Here is a 24,877-nt window from a genome sequence, read left to right as displayed (position 1 = left end):
CGCAGCCCTTTCTGTCCAAGTTGGAGGCCGACTTCCGTTTTAGACCGGAAGTGGCTCTCTGTGAGGGCGATATGAATATACACAACGTCGGCCATCTTGTGCCCGGGCAAAGAGAAAAAGGAAAAATGCGCATGCGCAAAAGCATCTACGTGAACCGTGGCTGCCATTTTGAGAGAGGGCGGAAGTGGCAGCGCTACTGTTGCTGCTCAACTGACAATAGAACAGCAAGCAGAGAAGATTCGGTTTAAAGTGTTCTGCGTGCAATTGGGCTCCTGGCCCATTCTTTCCCAGTGACATCACAGAGGGCCACTTCACCTAGCAACAGCCTTGTTTGTATCACATATAGGCATACTTTGATTATATGATCTATATATATCTACTGATCTTTAGATATGTATAGTTTAATATTGTTATTATCTACTTTATTTCTTACCTTTTGCTTCCCTCCTTCATTCTTCCCTCTCCTTTCTCCAGTGACATCACAGAGGGCCACTTCACCTAGCAACAGCCTTTGTGATACAAACATATCTGCATGCTTTGACTATATGATCTATCGATCTTACAGAGATATAATGTTATTATCTATTTTGTGTTGTCAAAGGCTTTCATGGCCGGGATCATAGGGTTGTTGTATGTCTTTCGGGCTGTGTGGCCATGTTCCAGAAGCATTCTCTCCTGACGTTTCGCCCACATCTATGGCAGGCATCCTCAGAGGTTGTGAGGTATGGATAAACTAAGTAAGGAAAGGAAAGAATATATATCTGTGTAGAGTCCAGGGTGTGACAAGAGTCCTTTGTCAGTTGGAAGCCAGCGCTAATGTTTCACCGTAATTAGCATTGGAAAGGTTTGTCTCTTGCCTGGGGGACATCCTTTGTTCAGAGTCATTATTTCTGTTCAGATATATATTTGCCTTCCTTGCCAAGTTCATCCATGCCTCACAACCTCTGAGCATGCCTGCCATAGATGTGGGCGAAACATCAGGAGAGAATACTTCTGGAACATGGCCACACAGCCCGAAAGACATACAACAACCCCATTATCTATTTTATTTTAATGTGTGCATATTTGTATATTCCAAATTGTTATGTTGATGCTTTTATGTCAAGCAGCTTCGATTCTCCTTTAGGAGAGCTAGAGCCGGGTATAAATAAATACAGTAGCGTCTTGCTTATCCAACATAACGTTGGATAAGCTAAAATGTTGGATAATAATTAGGGATTAAGGAAAAGCCTATTAAACATAGAATTATGTTATGATTTTACAAATTAAGCACCAAAACATCATGTTTTACAACAGAAAAAGCAGTTCAATACACAGCAATGTTATGTAGTAATTGCTGTATTTATGAATTTAGCACCAAAACATAGAAATGTATTGAAAATATTGACTACAAAAACATTGACTACTAAAAGCCAGACTGCGTCAGATAATCCAGAATGTTGGATACGAGAAGGTTGGATATTCGAGACTCTACTGTATAATGATAATAGTATCCAGTTTTATTCTCTTAGACAGGGACCCAAAAGTGGACAGCGGCACTAAAAACAGAACGGGTTACAATTTAAAACCTGCTCCATCCATGTTCAACATTTACACAAAAGACCAGCCACTGCCAGAAGGGAGACGAGAGTTTCATCTATGCTGATGATCATGCCATCACTGCCAAAGCAGGGAGCTTTGAAATGGTTGAACAGAAGCTCTCTGAAGCTTTAGGTGCTCTTACTGCCTATTACAGGGAAAACCAGCTGATTCCTAATCCATCTAAAATGCAGACATGTGCTTTTCATCTTAAGGACAGACAAGCATCTCGAGCTCTGAGGATGAACTGGGAAGGAATCCCACCTGAGCATTGCAGCACAACAACATACCTGGGAGTCACTCTGGACTGTGTTCTGGCTTACAAGAAGCACTGCTTGGATATCAAGCAAAAGGTGGGTGCTAGAAATAATATCATAAGAAAGCTGACTAGCACAACCTGGGAATCACAACCAGATCCAGTGAAGACATCTGCCCTTGCGCTTTGCTATTCTATTTCTGAATACACATGCCCAGGGTGGAATACATCTCACCACATTAAAACAGTGGATGTGGCTCTTTATGAGACATGCCGCATCATCACAGGATGTCTACGCCTAACACCGCTGGAGAAATTATACTGTTTAGCCGGCATTGCAACACCTGACATCCATCAGAAAGTAGCAGCTCTGTTTGGATATCAGCCAGTATGCCAATGCCTTAAATCGGTGATTCCCAAAGTGGGCGCTACTGCCCCCTGGTGGGCGTTGCAGTGATCCAGGGGGGCGGTGATGGCACCTATTAGGACATAGGGGAGGGGAGGGGCCTCTTCCCCAGTGCCGGAGACAGGGCTGAGCCCCTAAGGCCCCTGTTAGGACACAGGGGGCGGAGCTAGAGGAGTGGGCGTGGCTTCTTCCCAAGAGTCCGAGACAGGACTGAGCCTCTATACCTCTCCTGAGGCGCTTGTTGGGACACAGAGGGCGGAGCTAGGGAAGGGGGCGGGGCCTCCTTCCAAGAGCCTGAGACAGGGCTGAGCCTCTATATTTCTCCTGAAATGCCTTTTAGGACTAAAGGGCGGGGCTAGGGGCGAGGCCTCTATTATTTATTTATTTATTTACAGTATTTATATTCCACACTTCTCACCCCGAAGGTGTCACGCCAGGGCAACGGAGCACCAAGAACCGAACACGGAGGCCAATAACTATCTAATATCTTTATTAAGGAAATATATAAGAATAATAAAAACAAGTAGAAAATATAGTCCAGAAGCAGACCTATCAAATGAGGTCAAATATAGTCCAGAAATATTTTGTCCAATAAATGATATTAGAGTCCAAAGATAAAGTCCAATAAACCGAAACACACACTATTGCCAAGCCATAGTGTGGGGAATTGTCCAGGGTCTTTCAAGGTCCAAGGTAAATCTACAAGGCTGGAAACAAAACTTGATTCTAGGAACAAGGTCCGTGACTAGGAACGAGGCAAGGCAATTCTTGAATACTTGGATAGGCAAGGCAAGGAAACTGGGATTGCGGACTTTGCGAAGTCCACACAAGGCTGGAAACACGAAATCACTCCTGAAGCTGCTCTGTTGACTCTGCACAGAACCTACCGTGCCAGGCACCTATATCTGGGCCCCGTTTTCCTGCCAAGCAGGTGTCCAGCGTTCTCTTTCCCTAGAGAACAGGAAACGAAACCCAGCTTTCTCGAGATGTGAGACTCCCTAGATTTTCCCAGGGGAAACATGGCTAATCAGTGTCTTGTTTAGCTGCAATTCTCAAACTCCTGCGAACCTGTTCTTTCACTCCCCTGTCTGCAGTATAGGACTGTCTCCTAGCAAAAGGGGGTGAAAGCTGCTCAAGGTCTGTTTTAATGGGTTCTTGGGCAAAAACATCAACATCAGGCATCTGGAAAGATTCCGGCTCTTGCTGAACCGGCGAAAACCCCATGTTTTCGTCTTCATTGGCCACGATGGCACTGGGAGCAGGACTACAAGGCCCATGAGGCATCACAGAAGGGGACTCAGGGCGGATCACATTACACATATAAGGCAAACATTCAATGCCTAAACATAGAACAAAGACAAAGACAAACACAGGCTCCGAGCTGGCCTCGAACTCATGACCTCTTGTCAGAGTGATTTGTTGCAGCAGGCAGCTGGCTGCTCACCAGCCTGCGCCACAGCCCGGCCTATACCTCTCCTGAGAGGCCTTTTAGGACTAAAGGGCGGGGCTAGGGGCGGGGCCTCTTCCCAAGAGCGCCAGACAGCGCTGAGCCTCTATACCTCTCCTAAGAGGCCTTTTAGGAATAAGGGCGGGGCCTCTTCCCAAGAGCCTGAGACAGGGCTGAGCCTCTATACCTCTCTTGGGAGGCCTTTTAGGACCAAAGGGCAGGGCTAGGGGCGGGGCCTCTTCCCAAGAGTGTGAGACAGGGCTGAGCCTCTATACCTCTCCTGAGAGGCCTTTTAGGAATAAGGGCGGGGCCTCTTCCCAAGAGCCTGAGACAGGGCTGAGCCTCTATACCTCTCTTGGGAGGCCTTTTAGGACCAAAGGGCAGGGCTAGGGGCGGGGCCTCTTCCCAAGAGTGTGAGACAGGGCTGAGCCTCTATACCTCTCCTGAGAGGCCTTTTAGGAATAAGGGCGGGGCCTCTTCCCAAGAGCCTGAGACAGGGCTGAGCCTCTATACCTCTCTTGGGAGGCCTTTTAGGACCAAAGGGCAGGGCTAGGGGCGGGGCCTCTTCCCAAGAGTGTGAGACAGGGCTGAGCCTCTATACCTCTCCTGAGAGGCCTTTTAGGAATAAGGGCGGGGCCTCTTCCCAAGAGTGTGAGACAGGGCTGAGCCTCTATACCTCTCCTAAGAGGCCTTTTAGGAATAAGGGCGGGGCCTCTTCCCAAGAGCCTGAGACAGGGCTGAGCCTCTATACCTCTCTTGGGAGGCCTTTTAGGACCAAAGGGCAGGGCTAGGGGCGGGGCCTCTTCCCAAGAGTGTGAGACAGGGCTGAGCCTCTATACCTCTCCTGAGAGGCCTTTTAGGACTAAAGGGGGGGGGCTAGGGGCGGGGCCTCTTCCCAAGAGCCTCTGTATACCTCCCCTGAGGTGCTTGTTAGAACTCGGGGGCGGGGTATAGAGGTTCAGCCCCGTCAGGCACTTGGGAAGAGGCCCCGCCCCCTCCTCTAGCCCCGCCTCCTGTGTCCTGGCAGGCACCGCAGGACAGGGATAGAAGCTCAGCCCTGCCTCAGAGCTCGTAACTCCGCCCATCCCAGTCCTGGCCGCCCATTTGTGGCCCCGCCCACCTCCCCCTCCCAGCCCGTCATCTTGGACTAGGGGAGAGGCTCAGCCCCGCCCTCTTGAGCAGGAGCCACGCCCATCCCTCTAAGCCACGCCCACTTTCCAGGGGCGCTGAGTCATATTTTTTTCTGGAAATAAATAAGTTTGGGAACCACTGCCTTCAATCAAGAAACGGCTTCCTAAGACCTACAGAGAGATACTCACAGGAACACCTCAGCAAGAGAGAGTCCAAAAGTGGCAGGCTAAAACCCGGAACCTCAATCTATGGCTGAGACCAGATGAGAAACTCCCTCCTGGACACACAAAAGACTGGGCGACTTAGAGTCTCACTTATCCAACATAAACAGGCTGGCAGAATGTTGGATAAGCAAATATGTTGGATAATAAGGAGGAATTAAAGAAAAGCCTATTAAACATCAAATTAGGTTATGATTTTACAAATGAAGCACCAAAACATCATGTTAGACAACAAATTTGACAGAAAAAGTAATGCAGTAATGCTATGTAGTAATTACTGTATTTTACGAATTTAGCACCAAAATATCACGATATATTGAAAACACTGACTACAAAAATGCGTTGGATAATCCAGAACGTTGGATAAGCGAGTGTTGGATAAGTGAGACTCTACTGTACTTGCATATAAACATTAAAATAGAATTAAACACAGAAATGTTAAATAAGTAGAATCAATGGCAGGAGGGCTGCAGAAGGAGCCAAAAATGTTTCCAAAATGATTTATTTTAAAGACACAGCCTCTCGAAGACAAGACACAAAGAGAGTCATTGGAGCTTTAAAAATTCTGAAATCTTTAATAGAGGCTGAAATAGCGCTATTACTATATAAAATTATATTACAAGTTGCAGGGAAAGTACTTGGGTTTTTACCCGTGTGCTTCATGCTGCACGAATGTAAAAATCAGCACGGAGTTCCCGTCCCAAGTGTTGTGCAAAGGCAAACGTTGAGAACAAGCCAATATATACACAAATAAAAACCAGCAATCTGTCCCATAAAAAAACATTTCCAAAACCAATGTATTTGTCAATACGGTATTTGTCAAAGCTGAGGACAAGCCGAAGATATGCAACTAAAAATGAAAGCCAGCCATCTGTCTGACTAAGAACATTATGCTTATGCTGATTATTTCCATTCCATTTCCATCCTATTTACAATTGCACCTGAGAGCAGTGTTTATCCAATTTTCATAACCACAAGCCAATGTAAGGTAAAGGTAAAGGTTTTCCCCGGTTGGTGCTCATCTCCATTTCTAAGCCAAAGAGCCGGCGTTGTCCATAGACACCTCCAAGGTCATGTGGCCACTGGCATGACTGCAAGGAGTGCTGTCACCTTCCGGCCGGAGCAGTACCTATTGCTCTACTCACATTTGCATGTTTTCGAACTGCTAGGTTGGAAGAAGATAGGGCTAACAGCAGGAGCTCACGCTGCTCCCGGGATTCGAACCGCTGACCTTTTGGTCAGGAAGTTCAGCAGCTCAGAGATTTAACTCGCTACACCACCTCGGGGCTCCTACAAGCAAATTTATGCCAAATTTATTTTATTCTTATATTATTGTTGCTGTATTATTATTATTAGCTTTAAACTGCTTGTGCCTCCTTCTCTTAAGGCGCCTGAACGAAAGCTTATGAAATGTTGCATCATCATCACCATCATCATCATATTATTATTATTATTGCTTTAAACCACTCGTGGCAGCAGTAATAATAATAATAATAATAATAATAATAATAATAATAATAATAATAATAACAATAATACATCACACAGTCCTAGACACTTGGGAAGTGTTCGACTTGTGATTTTGTGATATGAAATCCAGCATGTCTATCTTGTTTGCTGTGTCATACAATAATAATAATAATAATAATAATAATAATAATAATAATAATAATAATAATAATAATAATAAATACATCACACAGTCCTAGACACTTGGGAAGTGTTCGACTTGGGATTTTGTGATATGAAATCCAGCATATCTAGTTTGCTGTGTCATAATAAGATCATAGTAGTAATAATAATAATAATAATAATAATAATAATAATAATAATAATAAGCTTTAAACTGTGTTTGTTGAAAGCTTTCATGTCCAGAATCTCTGGATTGCTGTGAGTTTTCCAGGTTCTCTGGTCATGTTCCAGAAGCATTCTCTCCTGACGTTTCGCCCACATCTATGGCAGGCATCCTCAAAGCTTGTGAGATCTGTTTGAAATTAGGCAAGTGGGATTTTATATATATATGTGGAATGATGTACAGGTGGGAGAGAAAAAAAACACTATTGTCTGTTTGAGGAAAGCGTGAATGTTGCAACTGGCCAGCCTTGATTAGTATTGAATAGCCTTGCAGCTTCAAAGCCTGGCTGCTTCCTGCCTGGGGGGGGGAATCCTTTAACGGGAAGGGTTAGCTGGCATTTCTGTGTTCTCAAACAACAATCAGGACCAGCTAACATCTCCCAACAAAGGATTCCCCCAGGCAGGACGCAGACAATCTTTGAAGTTGCAAGGCTATTCAATACTAATCAAGGTGGCCAATTGCAACATTTGCACGTGCCTCCAACAGACGAGAGTTTTGTCTCCCACCCTAGGTCTACATACAAACCCCACTTGCCTACAGACCTCACAACCCCTGAGGATGTCTGCCATAGATGTGGGCAAAACGTCAGGAGAGAGTGCTTCTGGAACATGGCCAGACTTCCCAAAAGACTCACAGCAACCCAAGCTTTAAACATACTTTTGCTAACTTTTCTTAAGGCTCCTAAATTTAAGCTCATAAAAAAACATACCAAAATGTTGCATTATTATTATTATTATTATTATTGCTTTAAACTAGAGGCTCCTACAAGCAAATTTATGCCATATTTATTCTTGTGTTATTGTTGCTGTATTATTATTATTAGCTTTGAACCACTTGTGCCTCCTTTGCTTAAAGGTCCTGAACAAAAGCTTATGAAATAACATACAAAATAAATGTTGCATCATCATCATTATATTATTATTATTAATAATTATTGCTTTAAACCACTTTGCCTCCTTTGCTTGAAGGTCCTGAACAAAAGCTTATGAAATAACATACAAAATAAAGGTTGCATCATCATCATCATTATATTATTATTATTATTATTATTATTATTATTATTATTATTATTATTATTATTATTATTGCAATCCCAGGCTGCATCAAGAGATGGATAGAGCCGAGATCAAGGGAAGTCATAGTCCCACTCTATTCTGCTTTGGAATTATTATTATTATTATTATTATTAATAATAATAATAATAATACAATCCCAGGCTGCATCAAGAGACGGATAGAGCCGAGATCAAGGGAAGTCATAGTCCCACTCTATTCTGCTTTGGAATTATTATTATTATTATTAATAATAATAATAATAATAATACAATCCCAGGCTGCATCAAGAGACAGATAGAGCCGAGATCAAGGGAAGTCATAGTCCCACTCTATTCTGCTTTGGAATTATTATTATTATTATTATTATTATTATTATTATTATTATTATTAATAATAATAATAATAATAATACAATCCCAGGCTGCATCAAGAGACGGATAGAGCCGAGATCAAGGGAAGTCATAGTCCCACTCCATTCTGCTTTGGAATTATTATTATTATTATTATTATTATTATTATTATTATTATTATTATTATTATAGCTTTCAACTACTTGTGCCTCCTTTGCTTAAGGCTCTTGGACTAAAGCTTATAAACAACGTTCCAAATTTTAAAAAAACAAAACCTAACAGCAGCATCAAAACTTCGTCATGGAAAGACTACAGAGCACCAGAGAAACTATATTTCCCCTGGATTAGAAATATATACACAGTTAGGCACTCAAAAGCAAGAAGGAAAGCCGGGGCGAAACTTGCAAACACGATATACAGAGATATATTAAATTCCTAGGTTCCAGCATCAATTTTTAATGTACCGATTCTATGCCTGAGGAAGCAGCCTTGGTCCTATCATCTATCTATCTAATCTACTCAGTAAGTAAGCAGCATTTAATACCCCCAGACAATATGTATTTATAGATGTAAGGCTATGTAAGGCAAAGGAAAATGCAAAGGTCCCATAAAGTTTTTTTAACAGCGAGGGCAACGTTTGGGACCAAGAAAACTATAAATATAGTTTATAACTATAGATTAAGTGCTCTTTTAAGAGGATGGTTGGAAGAACAGGATTTTTGCCAAAACACACAAATATAAATATATACACAGCATATTATGTATTTGCAAAACCCCAAATGACACATGCAAACTCTCCCCGATCCCCACCAAAAACAAGTCAAGCTAAGGGATGATGGAATATCTTGTTACTAGTTTTAAGTCTGTGGTTAATTGACTGTTATGTATGTTTTGTGTACTTATGCTCTTTATTGATTGATATGTATGTTTTGTATACTTATGCCTAGGTGGCCTAGAGAGGATTCCCCTAGGTATGAAGCAGCCAGGCTTTGAAGCTGCAAGGCTATTCAATGGTATTCAAGTTGGGTAACTGGAATCCACTAGGTATGAAGCAGCCAGGCTTTGAAGCTGCAAGGCTATTCGATGGTATTCAAGTTGGCCAACAATGGAGTCCCCTAGGTATGGAGCAGCCAGGCTTTGAAGCTGCAAGGCTATTCGATGGTATTCAAGTTGGCCAACAATGGAGTCCCCTAGGTATGAAGCAGCCAGGCTTTGAAGCTGCAAGGCTATTCAATGGTATTCAAGTTGGCCAACAATAGAGTCCCCTAGGTATGAAGCAGCCAGGCTTTGAAGCCGCAAGGCTATTCAATGGTATTCAAGTTGGCCAACAATGAAGTCCCCTAGGTATGAAGCAGCCAGGCTTTGAAGCCGCAAGGCTATTCAATGGTATTCAAGTTGGTCAACAATGGTGTCCCCTAGGTATGAATCAGCCAGGCTTTGAAGCTGCAAGGCTATTCAATGGTATTCAAGTTGGGTAACTGGAATCCACTAGGTATGAAGCAGCCAGGCTTTGAAGCTGCAAGGCTATTCGATGGTATTCAAGTTGGCCAACAATGGAGTCCCCTAGGTATGAAGCAGCCAGGCTTTGAAGCTGCAAGGCTATTCGATGGTATTCAAGTTGGCCAACAATGGAGTCCCCTAGGTATGAAGCAGCCAGGCTTTGAAGCTGCAAGGCTATTCAATGGTATTCAAGTTGGCCAACAATAGAGTCCCCTAGGTATGAAGCAGCCAGGCTTTGAAGCCGCAAGGCTATTCAATGGTATTCAAGTTGGTCAACAATGGTGTCCCCTAGGTATGAATCAGCCAGGCTTTGAAGCTGCAAGGCTATTCAATGGTATTCAAGTTGGGTAACTGGAATCCACTAGGTATGAAGCAGCCAGGCTTTGAAGCTGCAAGGCTATTCGATGGTATTCAAGTTGGCCAACAATGGAGTCCCCTAGGTATGAAGCAGCCAGGCTTTGAAGCTGCAAGGCTATTCAATGGTATTCAAGTTGGCCAACAATAGAGTCCCCTAGGTATGAAGCAGCCAGGCTTTGATGCCGCAAGGCTATTCAATGGTATTCAAGTTGGCCAACAATGAAGTCCCCTAGGTATGAAGCAGCCAGGCTTTGAAGCCGCAAGGCTATTCAATGGTATTCAAGTTGGCCAACAATGAAGTCCCCTAGGTATGAAGCAGCCAGGCTTTGAAGCCGCAAGGCTATTCAATGGTATTCAAGTTGGCCAACAATGGAGTCCCCTAGGTATGAAGCAGCCAGGCTTTGAAGCTGCAAGGTCACTCCTTGCAAAGTGATGAGAATTGTGGCCGAATTTGGTGTGATTTGGCCCAGTGGTTTTGTTGATAACTCGATCCTAATTACATTACATTTCTATATACAGTACTAGCTATGCCCTGCCACACGTTGCTGTGACGTATGGGAATCCTTTGTTGGCCGGGTGGAATAGCAGTGAATAGCCTTGCAGCCTCAAAGCCTGGCTGTTTTCTTCTTATGGGAATCCTTGTTTGGTGAGCTGGAATGCAATGGAATAGGCTTGCTGCTAGGAAGCCTGGGTACTTGCGTTCTAAGGGAATGGTTTCTTGGGCTGCTAGAATTGCAATGAATAGCCTCGCTGCTTCAAAGCCTGGCCGCCCTCTACCAAAGTTAATTCTTTGTTGGTCTGGTTGAATTGCACCGAATAGCCTTGCAGCTTCAGTGCCTGGCTGTGTTATACCTAGAGGAATCCTTGTCTGGCCAGCTTGAATTGCACTGAATAGTCTTGCAGCTTAAAAGCCTGGCCGCTTTCTACATACGGGCATGGTGTTTTCTTTCTTCTTCTTTTTTTCTTGGATGGTCACTCCTTGGAAAGTGATTGGTTTTGTGGCCAAATTTGCTGTGATTCGGCCCAGTGGTTTTGTTGTTAACTCAGTCCTAATTCTGCACATTACATTTTTTTATATATAGATATAAATGTTTTGTGGTATGGTTTTAAGTTGTTGTATGGTTTCCTTGTGACGTTAGAAACCGCCCTGAGTCCCTTGAGGAGATAGGGCGGTATATAAATAAAGTCTTATTATTATTATTAATTATTATTATTATGGAATGCATCATTTGGACGAAAGATCCCACAAAGCTTCATCCAGTTTCTGTTTTCATATATGATTAGTCAGTACTTGCATCAGACAAAGGGAGGGCTGTATCCCATTTTAAAACGTGGTTTTTGTCCCCAAATGCTGGAGGGCATTCTCGCCATGCTTTTAGACCCAAAACAGAGATTTTCCCTCTCTGAACAGTAAGGAAGTCAAAGGCACTTCTGATGCTGTTCCTGTTTAGGCAACGGCCTTTTTAGGGTCGGAAAGCGGTATTATACTCCCATGGACCCAAACATTGGTGCAAACTGAGCTTCAATCACACTCTTTTTGATGTTGTTAGAATCATATTGGCCTTTTTAGCTGCTGCATCATGCCGTTTGCTCACAGCGTGTGATCAATGGACGCAGGCTCAATCCATCTGTAACGTGGTCTTTCCTGACAAAGAGACCCAAACAGAGCTTGGGAAAAACAACAACAAGGAGTAGAATGTAGCTATAGCATAATCGAAAAGTGACATGAAGAGTGGTGGGTTCGATGGGAAAAGCCCAGCTTATTGCGAATGCAGAGTTGCAAGCATTTTTCTCCCTTCTTAGGATAGCAAAACGAACTCCATAGCCTCTAGCTTTGTTGTTGTTGCAAGGATCACTTTCTCTCCTTCAAAGGCCGTGCAAAAGCCCTTTCTTGCCTGCCAAGAGCTGCTCTTCGAGAAGGTTGAGCTCTTCCATGAGTTCGGCAACCGATGAAGCAAAGAGCCCCGCCTGGGAAGAAAGAAAGGCGACGTTTGGAATCAAAACAGACGCAATGCAGAAAGCAGAAGCATCCCTATACATACACATAATAAAAGTGAAAATATGTACCGTATATACTCGAGTATAAGCCGACCCGAATATAAGCCGAGGCACCTAATTTTACCACAAAAAACTGGGATATCTTATTGACTCGGGTATAAGCCAAGGGTGGGAAATGCAACAAAATAAAAATAGATACCAATAAAATTTCATTAATCGAGGCATCAGTAGGTTAAATGTTTTTGAATATTTACTGTATTTCAAAGAAAAACAATAAACTAGCAACAAAAACAATATGGTATAAACAATAACTTGATTATTATTATTATTATTATTATTATTATTTTATTATGGCACAGCAAACAAGGTTAAACATGCTGGATTTCGTATCACAAAATCACAAGTCGAACACTTCCCAAGTGTCTAGGACTGTGTGATGTATTTTCGGATGATGAGCAAAGATCCCAGCAGGGTGGCCTTTTGCAGCTGGCCAGCTGCAAAAGGCCATAATAATAATAATAACAACAACAACAACAACAACAACAACAACTATTATTATTATTATTATCAACACAACGACGTTGTATGGCACAGCAAACAAGATAGATATGCTGGATTTCGTTTCGCAAAACCACAAGTCGAACACTTCCCAAGTGTCTAGGACTGTGTGATGTATTTTCTGATGATGTGTGCAGATCCCAGTAGGGTGGCCTTTTGCAGTTGGCAAATGGTGATTTTGTCAATGTCTATTGTTTCCAAATGCCGGCTGAGATCTTTTGGCACAGCACCCAGTGTGCCCATCACCACCGGGACCACCTGTACTGGTTTCTGCCAGAGTCTTTGAAGTTCAATCTTGAGGTCCTGATAGCGGCTGAGTTTTTCCTGTTGTTTTTCATCTATGCGACTGTCACCTGGGATGGCAACATCAATGATCCAAACCTTGTTCTTTTCCACAACTGTGATGTCCGGTGTGTTGTGTTCCAGAACTTTGTCAGTCTGGATTCGGAAGTCCCACAGTATCTTTGCGTGCTCATTTTCCAATACTTTTGCAGGTTTGTGATCCCACCAGTTCTTTGCTGCTGGGAGGTGGTACTTGAGGCATAAGTTCCAATGAATCATTTGGGCCACATAGTTGTGCCTCTGTTTGTAGTCTGTCTGTGCGATTTTCTTACAGCAGCTGAGGATATGATCAATGGTTTCGTCGGTTTCCTTGCACAGTCTGCATTTTGGGTCATCAGCTGATTTTTCAATCTTGGCCTTAATTGCATTTGTTCTGATGTCTTGCTCCTGGGCTGCAAGGATCAGGCCTTCTGTCTCCTTCTTCAGGGTCCCATTCGTGAGCCAGAGCCAGGTCTTCTCCTTATCAGCTTTTCCTTCAATTTTGTCAAGGAACTTTCCATGCAGTGTTTTGTTGTGCCAGCTGTCAGCTCTAGTTTGTAGTGCGGTTTTCTTGTACTGGTTTTTTGTCTGTGTTTTGAGGAGTTTCTGATTTTTGACTTCAATCAAAGCAGGTTCTTCACTTTGCTTGACATATTCTGCCAGGGCATGTTCTTCTTCTTTGACTGCTTGCTTTACTTGTAAGAGTCCTCTGCCCCCTGATCTTCTAGGCAGATATAGCCGGTCAACATCACTGCGAGGGTGCAGTGAATGATGAATGGTCATGAGTTTTCTTGTTTTTCTGTCCAAATTGTCCAGTTCCACCTGTGTCCAATTTATAATGCCAGCAGTATATCTTATGACAGGTATGGCCCAGGTGTTTATTATTATTATTATTATTATTATTATTATTATTATTATTATTATTATTATGGTACAACAAAACATTGCATGGAAAGTTCCTTGACAAAATTGAAGGAAAAGCTGATAAGGAGAAGACCTGGCTCTGGCTCACGAATGGGACCCTGAAGAAGGAGACAGAAGGCTTGATCCTTGCAGCCCAGGAGCAAGACATCAGGACAAAGGCCATTCAGGCCAAGATCGAAAAATCAGCTGATGACCCAAAATGCAGACTCTGCAAGGAAACTGACGAAAGCATTGATCATCGCCTCAGCTGCTGTAAGAAAATCGCACAGACAGACTACAAACAGAGGCACAACTATGTGGCCCAAATGATTCACTGGAAGTTATGCCTCAAGTACCACCTCCCAGCAGCAAAGAACTGGTGGGATCACAAAGCTGCAAAGGTTGTGGAAAATGAACACGCAAAGATAATGTGGGACTTCCGAATCCAGACTGACAAAGTTCTGGAACACAACACACCAGACATCACAGTTGTGGAAAAGAACAAGGTTTGGATCATTGATGTCGCCATCCCAGGTGACAGTCGCATTGACGAAAAACAACAGGAAAAACTCAGCCGCTATCAGGACCTCAAGATTGAACTGCAAAGACTCTGGCAGAAACCAGTGCAGGTGGTCCCGGTGGTGATGGGCACATTGGGTGCCGTGCCAAAAGATCTCAGCCGGCATTTGGAAACAATAGACATTGACAAAATCACGATCTGCCAACTGCAAAAGGCCACCCGACTGGGATCTGCGCTCATCATCCGAAAATACATCGCACAATCCTAGACACTTGGGAAGTGTTCGACTTGTGATTTTGTGATATGAAATCCAGCATATCTATCTTGTTTGCTGTGTCATAATAATAATAATAATAATAATAATAATAATAATTATTATTATTATTATTATTATTATTATTATTATTATTATTATTATTTCATTTGGATCCCACCCCATGGGGACTCAAGCCGGCTTCCAACATAGTAACAGACAAACATTCAATGCTTATATAAACAATGCAGAGCTAGATATAGATCTATAATTATACAGTAGAGTCTCACTTATCCAACATTCGCTTATCCAACATTCTGGATTATCCAACGCATTTTTGTAGTCAATGTTTTCAATATATCGTGATTTTTGAGTGATAAATTCATAAATTCAGTAATTACTACGTAGCATTACTGCATATTGAACTACTTTTTCTGTCAAATTTGTTGTATAACACAATGTTTTGGTGCTTAATTTGTAAAATCATAATCTAATTTGATGTTTAATAGGCTTCTCCTTCATCTCTCCTTATTATCCAACATATTCGCTTATCCAACGTTCTGCTGGCCCGTTTATGTTGGATAAGTGAGACTCTACTGTAGATACTAATTTCACATATGCATTTCCCCCTGAAACGTTTGCAAATCCCCTCTGTGTGTGTGTGTGTGCATTTCTCCTTTGCAAGCCATATCTATCTATCTATCTATCTATCTATCTATCTATCTATCTATCTATCTATCTATCTAGACATGTCTATCTGTATTTGTGTGTTCATTTCCCCCCTGTAATATTTCCAAGCCCTATATATAGGTAGGTGTCAGGCTTACTTCAAAGGACCAGTCTGAACGCAGATCAAAGACAGCTGCTCTCAAACACAATCTTTATTGAAGAATACATGACTTTGGAAAAGTCGAGAATGACCTAATGTTTACATACATCTAATTTTATCACTTCTGATGCAACGTAATATCACACGCAAATATCATCATCAAACCCCACCTTCTGGATCACATTTCCACCAAGGTTTCTATCCCCCCCACACTACAGCAATTATAATTGTTTATACTTTCACCCCTGAGTTCCCAGGCCCATTTTATCTTCTCCCGCCAGGTGCTCGCATGTTTATGTTATGAAGTCAGATTCAGGGCTTGGAAATTCAGCCCTGGGATCTGGCTGCATGACAGGTAGGTAAGAATATATTCATATCTATCCACAAATCTCTCTTTATATAGATATTTGCAGAGACTTGCAAACATAGGAGGGTAAATTCATATATAAAAATAATGTATATGTATGGCTACAGATACACAGGTACATGGATCTATATGTATAAAGGATTTGCAAAGACCTGCAAACATATGAGGGGAAATTCATATATAAAATTAATTAATACACATATAAAGGTACAAAGAGATGGCAAAAGCTTGCAAGGGGTTAATGCCTATATATATATCTGTAGGAGAGGTTAACAAATATTTCAGGGGAAAATGCTTTCATAAGATTAATGAATATATATTTTTCTTCTTCCTGACTTGCAAGGGTGTCTTTCTCTTTTCAAAACATTCCCTTGATTAAGAGCGAGGGAGGCTTTGCAAAAGAAAACACACTAGTAAGGGAGGAGAAGAGAAAAATAGATCACATATTGCAAGCAACAACCTGCAGACTCCAGTGCCGGCCTTGACCTTGACCCGATTATAAGCTGGGGAGGCTTTTTCAGCTCATAAATAAGGGCTGAAAAACTCACTTATCTTCGAGTATATACCGTATGTGTGTGTGTGGCTGGGGTGTCCACTTCCACAGACAAGCTCCCAATTCCACAAATAGCTATAGTTCCCACTACTCAGGAGAAACCAATGATATTGCAGGTTATGGTGAGCACCGTGAACTTGTGCAAGAGCCCTGACAACATCCTCCACAAACACCATCCTGCCCACAACTCATAGTAAAGGGGACAATTTCATCCTAGATTTTGTTTTTCCTCCACCACAGACATCCCAGTGTTCCTTACTCTCCCCATTGATGGCAAAATTTGCATGACTCCACCCACTACCTCTCCCTTAACCCTTTCCCATGGGATCCAAATGAAGTTTATTATTATTATTATTGTTCTTGTTGTTGTTATCATTATTAGGTTATTGTTGATACCATATTGTTTTTGTTGGCCCTACTTTTCCACTTATAGAGCTAGTTTATTGCTTTTCTTTGAAATACGGTAAATATTCAAAAACATTTAACCTACTGATGCCTTGATTAATGAAATGTTATTGGTATCTATTTCTATTTTGAAATTTACCTGTAGCTGCTGCATTTCCCATCCTCGGCTTATACTCGAGTCAATAAGTTATCCCAGTTTTTTTGTGATAAAATTAGGTGCCTCGGCTTATACTCAAGTATATACGGTGTGTGTGTATATCTATATATATCTATATCTATATATATACTAGCTGTGCCCGGCCACGCGTTGCTGTGGCGAAGTATGGTGGTATGGGAAATAAAGTATTGAGGAATTGGTGGTAGTTAAGGTAAAGGGTAAAGGTTTTCTCCTGACATTAAGTCCATTATAAATGGCTTATATAGCTGTGTGGAAGGGCCTTGACACTACATTGCCATATAATCCAGTTCAAATCAGATAATCTGTATTTTATAGGCAGTGTGGAAGAGGCCTAAGTGAGGCCTAACTCTGCCTGGCCCCTGGGCTGAATGGATTGCTAGGAGACCAAGTGGGCGGAACTTAGCCTTCTAACTGGCAGCAATTAGATAAAAACAATTATTCTTCTCCCTCTAATTAGGACTTTATTTTTCTTTTCTTTTTGTTGTATGAACGCAGAGACATGGATGAGGGGTTGTGCTGCCAAGTTGAGTGTTTCTGGGATGTGTAGTTTTGTTGTTTTGTCCTAGGCCGAAATTTCATTACTCTTTTATATATATACTAGCTGTGCCCAGCCACACGTTGCTGTGGCGAAGTATGGTGGTATGGGAAATAAAGTATTAAGGAATTGGTGGTAGTTACGGTAAAGGGTAAAGGTTTTCTCCTGACATTAAGTCCAGTTGTGTCTGACTGCACACTGAAGTGGATTATATAGAAGTGTGGAGTCAAGATAATCCAGTTCAAAACAGATAATATAAGATTATAAATGGGTTATATAGCTGTATGGAAGGGCCTTGAGTCTACACTGCCATATAATCCAGCGCAAATTAGATAATCTGTGGAAGAGGCCTAAGTGAGGCCTAACTCTGCCTGTGCCCTGGGCTGAGTGGGTTGCTAGGAGACCAAGTGGGCGGAGCTTAGCCTTCTAACTGGCAGCAATTGGATAAAAACTATTATTCCTCTCCCTGTAATTAGGACTTTATTTTTCTTTTCTTTTTGTTGTATTAACCTAGAGCTGTGAATGATGGGTTGTGTTGTCAAATTTCGAGGTTGGGGGGCCTGTAGCTTTGTCCACTGCCCTGATGCCATCACTCTTTTATATATATAGACTAGCTGTGCCCAGCCACACGTTGCTGTGGCGAAGTATGGTGGTATGGGAAATAAAGTATTAAGGAATTGGTGGTAGTTACGGTAAAGGGTAAAGGTTTTCTCCTGACATTAAGTCCAATTGTGTCTGACTGCACACTGAAGTGGATTATATAGAAGTGTGGAGTCAAGATAATCCAGTTCAAAACAGATAATATAAGATTATAAATGGGTTATATAGCTGTGTGGAAGGGCCTTGAGTCTACACTGCCATATACTGTAATCCAGTTCAAATCTGATAATCTGTATTTCATAGGCAGTGTGGAAGAGGCATAAGTGAGGCCTAACTCTGCCTGTGCCCTGGGCTGAGTGGGTTGCTAGGAGACCAAGTGGGCAGAGCTTAGCCTTCTAACTGTCAGCAATTGGATAAAAACAATTATTGTTCTCCCTCTAATTAGGACTTTATTTTTCTTTTCTTTTTGTTGTATGAATGTAGAGGCATGGATGAGGGGTTGTGCTGCCAAGTTTAGTGTTTCTGGGATGTGTAGTTTTGTTGTTTTGTCCTAGGCCGAAATTTTATTACCTTTTTATATATATTAGATATATACATATATTCATAGATAGATAGATGTATACAACCAGCTTTGCCCGGGTTTGTATTTTCTTTGTGGCTCTTTCTTTCCTTCCTCTCTTTCTTTTGAACGCTTTCCTCTTTCTTTCCTTCCTTCCTTCCTTTTTCTTGTACCTGAACGTCCGGGTTCCCCCGAAGGTAGCAGCGTTTCCAGAAGCGGACCGAAGGCCCCAAATAGGACGGGAGGAGGAGCAGCCCGTCCTCGGGGTCCGGCAGGCGGCCGTGGAAGAGCTTATTCCCCCTGGTCGCCTTCTCCGCCTCTCCGGAGCCCTCGGAGATCAAGTTCCGGCGGGATCCCCTCTTGGCCAGGGATCCGTTCTTCCAGGGGAAAAGCTGCGACTGCAAAGTGAGGGATCCCTTGGAGAAGAGGTACAGGGAACAGCCCTTCCCCGGAGGAGCAGTCTCCATCTGGAAGGAAAGAGGGAAGAAAGGGAATCAGAAAGGAGGAGGAGGAGGATGACAACAACTGTTTGGTCTAAGGATCCTTCACTAAAGTACACAGAAATCTATAATATGTGTAAAGATACAGTTGTCCTATTACTAACTAATATACAGAATAAAACAATGGTAACAGACAAATTATAATCCTTACAGGCGCATGAGTAATACACAAATACAAACTGTTTACAGCATTACATCAAACATTATATTCATGTCTGTATGTTTTTTCAGTAACAGATAAATATGTTCAATAACTGAGTACAACACTTTAAATTCCAGTATTGTCCCACGTAGATAAACGTCTTAGAAATGCATGGTCAAAGGAATAAACAACTGTATATTGTGGTTCACACTTTAGATAAATATATCATAGTCCCATGCAAGTTAATGTTTTGGAGATGCACAAAAGGAATGTAAACAACAAGGATTCCCGGGTATTTTGTAACCCTTGTTTCTGGATCAAAATCCCTTCTTCAGGTAGCTTCTGAAGGTTCTTTTATGCGTTTGTAGTAGACTTTTCTGCAGCTTTTGTAAACTATATTTAAAAAAGACAACATAATAGATTTGCTGTTGCCAGCACCCAGTAACATTAAACAATTTCTCATTGGTTTAACACTCATTTAAACAAAGAAAAACACTAAGGAGTTTGTGGCTCTGCTGTAGCACTTCAATTGTGGATAATGATCCTACTGCCTTCCATTTGTGAGCAATTTTGTTTAAATGAGTGTTAAACCAATGAGAAATTGTAGTGTCTCAGAGACCCTCGAGTCATGACCCCGTCGCCATTATGGATCAGACCGAAGAAGATATGGGGTTTGTGCCGACTCCGCAAGATTCTGCTCCCTTCCAGATGTCCCCTGTTGACAGTTTTAGCCCACAGTTAATTACAAAGGCCCTTGAGCCAGAGCCTGGTTCTCCAGAGAGCGCTCCTTTTGACCGAAGATTGTTTTGGAAAACATCTCGCTCAGAGAAGCAAAGTCAGAGAAAAAGCGCTAGATTAGCGGAGAGAGCAAGCGTTAATTAAGCCAGTTCCCTTGAGAGTTGCCCGGGAGGATTGCATCTGGCAAGTTGTTGACTTTAGTCCACTTTCCCTTGAGAAAGAGTGTTCAGACACCTGGCTGGAGGGGAGATTGTAGTCCCATAAAAGTTCTGGGCGCCGACTGACCTTTGCGGTGTTCAACGTGTCAGTTGAGGAATTCACATCGACTCTAGTTCTGCAACGCGCTACCCTCGAGTAGACCAGGCGTTGCATCTCGTCTCCCTGCCAAGCCTGGACAGCGATTCAGCTTTACCACGACTAACTTTGCCTTGCCTTGTATCCTAGCCTCGGATTGAAAACCTGGAACTCTTTGACAGACCTTGCTGTAATCCCCACTCAAACAGCCTAGAAGTTTGAGTGTGTTTCGGTTATCGGATTTAAAACTTTGAACTCTAATACTGGACATCTACTTTCACTTTACTGGACTATATTTGACCTTTTCTGAAAGGACTATTGCTGGACTATATACTCTGCTTATTTTTGGTTGTCTCCTTTATTTCTTTAATAAAGGTATTAGATTGTTTATTGGCCTCCGTGTCTGGTTCCCAGTGCTCACGCTGCCCTGAGGCGTCACAGGTCTAATGGATAGATGGGGAGTGCAGAGCAGAGTGTGTTAGCAAGAATAGCAGAATCCAGCAGCATCCAGTTAACACCATGTGCAAAAGACTCACACCAGGCAGAGGAATTGAAAGAACAAAAGAACTTTACTCTTGCTTGTTGAGTTGAAATATAAAACAGTTCTGCAATCATACAATGTCCATGTAGTTGCATAAGATCAATAACATCAGCATTCTATTTACAGCATAGCATATTCAAACTGCTACTTGACTGTAGCTAGAGAGCTTCTCCATTTCTGTGCTCTCCCTGCAAACTCAGATTACCAACGGACAAACCCAGCCATCTGCCAGCAAACCGATACATTGTTTGAGGTGTGGCTTGCCTCTGCAAAAAGCCCAGCTCCCTTTCTGCAGAGATCCCTTGCAAGCAACTCTGCAAGGATTTCTTTACACACACAAACATAGCAATTTGGCGCAATAGAGTGGAGGGTGAGTCCTGATGCTTAAAGGATACCAAGAGTGAATATTATATAATCAATTATTAGAGTGGGACACAGAAACAGAACTGATTAAATCCTGCATGATACAATGGGCCAAAGACCTCGACAGGACAATTAAACTTGAGGAATGGGAAAATATGTGTGTAAAGAAGTGTGATTTTTTTTCTAAGCCGAAGAGCCGGTATTGTCCATAGACACCTCCAAGGTCATGTGGCCGGCATGACTGCAGTTTCTATGTATAGAAACACTTAATAAAAACATTAAAAAAAGAGATAGCCATTAAAAAAGAGTGAATCTCTAGCTGATCTCGAGGGAGCAAAAGGCACTCGCGCTATTCTCGTCCCCCAGAAAGGCCTACCTTGCTGCCATTTGGGGGAAGGAAGTTTCCGTTGAGGGCCACTCCGGTGCCGGGGCTCCTTTTGCGGAACCAGGGGCTCCTGAACTGGGACCGCTGGCGCTGGCTGAATCTCAGGCCCCAATCCCAGGCGGTGGGCAAGCAGGCCGCGGGATCGGCTTCCTTGACCGGGATGCCTCCGTCCCGCAGGATCTCCAAGCAGACGGTCTCTCGCCAGCCGTTGATCGGGGTGTAGAGCTGGTTGCGGAACCCGTTCTGGAACAAAGAGAGAGAAAGGAACCAATGGGCGTCTGGTTTCTGCTTCTTCAACCCTGTAAGGATGTCGCACCCAAGTTGGCATTATTTTGGGGAGGGTTTCCCCCCTGAAATTGGCATTAATTTGGGGATATTTGTCTGGCGAATGGGCTTAATAACAAAAGCTATACGCACAGATGTCTATAATACACAGCAAAAAGGAAAAGTATGGTATATAACAATGATGGGCAACCTTTTGCACTTGGTGTGTCAAAATTCACCAAAAAAACCTAGCATGACTTGGGTCGTGTGTCACTTTGAGAAAAAAACCATAATTTCACAATATGTATAGTTTAAATAACAAAAATGTATAATCTATATATATAAAAGGGTAATGGAATCACGGCACCGGACAAAACAACTAAACTAAATGCCCCACAACCTCAAAAATTGACAGCACAGCCTCTCATCCACGCCTCTACGTTCATACAACAAAAAGAAAAGAAAAATTAAGTCCTAGCCACAGCAACGCGTGGCCGGGCACAGCTAGTATAATATATATAAAAGAGTGATGGAATCACGGCACCGGACAAAACAACAAAACTAAACACCCCACAACCTTGATAATTGACAGCACAACCCCTCATCCATGCCTCTAGGTTGATACAACAAAAAGAAAAGAAAAATAAAGTCCTAATTAGAGGGAGAGGAATAATTGTTTTTATCCAATTACTGCCAGTTAGAAGGCTAACCTCCGCCCACTTAATCTCCTAGCAATGCACTCAGCCCAGGGGACAGGCAGAGTTAGACCTCACTTTGACCTCTTCCACACTGCATATAAAATATAGACTAAGTACCCCACTATTAGCCCCACCTTCTGCCAACCTTAAAGTTCAAAAATATGCAAATGAGAGTAGATGAATAAGTACTGCTCCGGCGGGAAGGTAACAGCATTCCATACAGTCATGCCACATGATCTTGGAGGAGTCTACGGACAACACCGCTTCTTGGGCTTAGAAATGGACATGACCACCAACCACCAGAGTCAGACACGACTGAGCTTAATATCAGGGAAAAACCTTTACCCTTGACCTTAACTACCACCAATTCCTCAATACTTTATTTCCCATACCACCAGACTTCGCCACAGCAACGCGTGGCCGGGCACAGCTAGTTGTAATATATAACTGTATTTAATAAATCAAAAACTATTTACTACCATTATTTCCATGTACAACAATCTATGGTACCTCTTGCAGTTTCCACGCTGATTTCTCTCTATTCTAGTTCCAATGTAGTCATGAATAATGAATAATATAATAATAATATAATAGTAATCATATGACAATATACTACAATGATAATAGAATAATAATAGAATGATATAATATATATATATAAATGTAATGTGCATAATTCCCATGGAGTAAACAACAAAACCACTGGACCAAATCACACCAAATTTGGCCACAAAAGACATAGTCATCCAATCAATCTGCAGGCGGCAGCGTGTCAGCAAAAATGGCTAGGCATGTCAGTGCTGACACGCATGTCATAGGTTGGCCATCACTGGTATATAATATAGTACAAGGTAAGTTGTGTTCAAGTTATACACTTCTATTGTAATATAATCCTTTGTATATTACGAATGTAACATCAATTTATATGTTCAAAACTATATAGGTAAGTAATTGTTGTTTTAAACCATTTCAAGTCTGAATTGGGTTTAAATTAACCCGGTGATTGACCGTAACCCTGTAAGTAAGTAAGTAAGTAAGTAAAAGTTTATTTGTATACCGCCCTCTCTCCCGAAAGGGATTCAGGGCGGTTTCCAATATAAAATCAGCATAAAACATTGTACAATAAAACACTGAAAACACTATAAAACGCTATAAGAATTAAAAACAAAAACAAAACATAACAATTGACTAAAACAATCACAAAAGCAGAAGGAATATAATCACTCAAATAACATATGAATCTGCAAAGAAAAAAGAAAAAAGACCACTGGGATGGAGGAGAGGATGGCCCTGTCCCTGTCGTTCATCAGACTTGAAATTATTATTATTAGCGACATTTATATTCCGCTCTTCTCACCCCAAAGGGGACTCAGGGCAGCTTACAAGTTATATGTACATAGAATAAATTATATTATTAGCATAGCACAATAGAAGCATTATATATTACTATATTGTACTATACCACTATATTGTAATATTATTAGTAATATTACATGTAATATATAATATACAATTATAATAGTGTATTATTATATTTTATTACATTATAATATTATCAATATTATATGTATATTCAATATATTTAAAACAACAATTACTTACCTATATAGTTTTGAACAAATAAATTGATGTTAAAGGTAAAGGTTTTCCCCTGACGTTAAGTCCAGTCGTGTCTGACTCAGGGGGTTGGTGCTCATCTCCATTTCTAAGCCGAAGAGCCGGTGTTGTCCGTAGACACCTCCAAGGTCATGTGGCCGGCATGACTGCATGGAGCGCCATTACCTTCCCGCCGGAGCAGTACCTATTTATCTACTCACATTTGCATGTTTTCGAACTGCTAGGTTGGCTGGAGCTGGGGCTAGCAGCGGGAGCTCATTCCGCTCCCGGGATTTGAACCTGGGACCTTTAGGTCTGCAAATTCAGCAGCTCAGTGCTTTAACGCACTTCGCCACCGGGGCTCCTCAAAAGACAGGGGAAACTGTTGGAGAAAACTGTATAGGTAAGTAATTGTTGTTTTAAACCATTTCAAATCTGAACTGGGTTTAAATTAGCCCGGTGATTGACCGTAACCCCGTCCCTGTCGTTCATCAAAGAACAATTACTTACCTATACAATTTTGAACATATAAATTGATGTTACATTCATAATATACAAATAATTATATTACAATAGAAGTGTATAACTTGAACACAACTTACCTTGTACTGTATTATATAC

The 24,877-nt window shown here is 41.9% G+C and overlaps 1 protein-coding gene across 2 annotated transcripts in view; it reads right to left on the bottom strand.

The window, feature by feature from the left end:
- Positions 1 to 5,525: 5,525 nt before the first annotated feature.
- mtmr11 (myotubularin related protein 11) overlaps positions 5,526 to 24,877 on the bottom strand; it is a 65,642-nt gene continuing 46,290 nt past the window's right edge. The window contains exons 15-17 of one of the 2 annotated variants that reach the window (XM_062964733.1): positions 21,690 to 21,941; positions 18,909 to 19,202; positions 5,526 to 12,124 (exon numbers count right to left, since the gene is read on the bottom strand). In XM_062964733.1, coding sequence (XP_062820803.1) covers positions 12,023 to 12,124; positions 18,909 to 19,202; positions 21,690 to 21,941 — 648 coding nt within the window. In that variant the 3' untranslated portion in view covers positions 5,526 to 12,022. Of the gene's footprint in view, positions 12,125 to 15,572; positions 19,203 to 21,689; positions 21,942 to 24,877 lie in introns of those variants that run through there. The other variant, XM_062964734.1, reaches the window with a different exon arrangement.

Source organism: Anolis carolinensis, unplaced genomic scaffold (genome assembly GCF_035594765.1).
Source record: "Anolis carolinensis isolate JA03-04 unplaced genomic scaffold, rAnoCar3.1.pri scaffold_14, whole genome shotgun sequence".
In the NCBI taxonomy this organism is placed as follows: domain Eukaryota; kingdom Metazoa; phylum Chordata; class Lepidosauria; order Squamata; family Dactyloidae; genus Anolis; species Anolis carolinensis.
The sequence above is the reverse complement of the archived record's forward strand: the minus strand, read 5'-3'. Positions and strand labels throughout refer to the sequence as shown.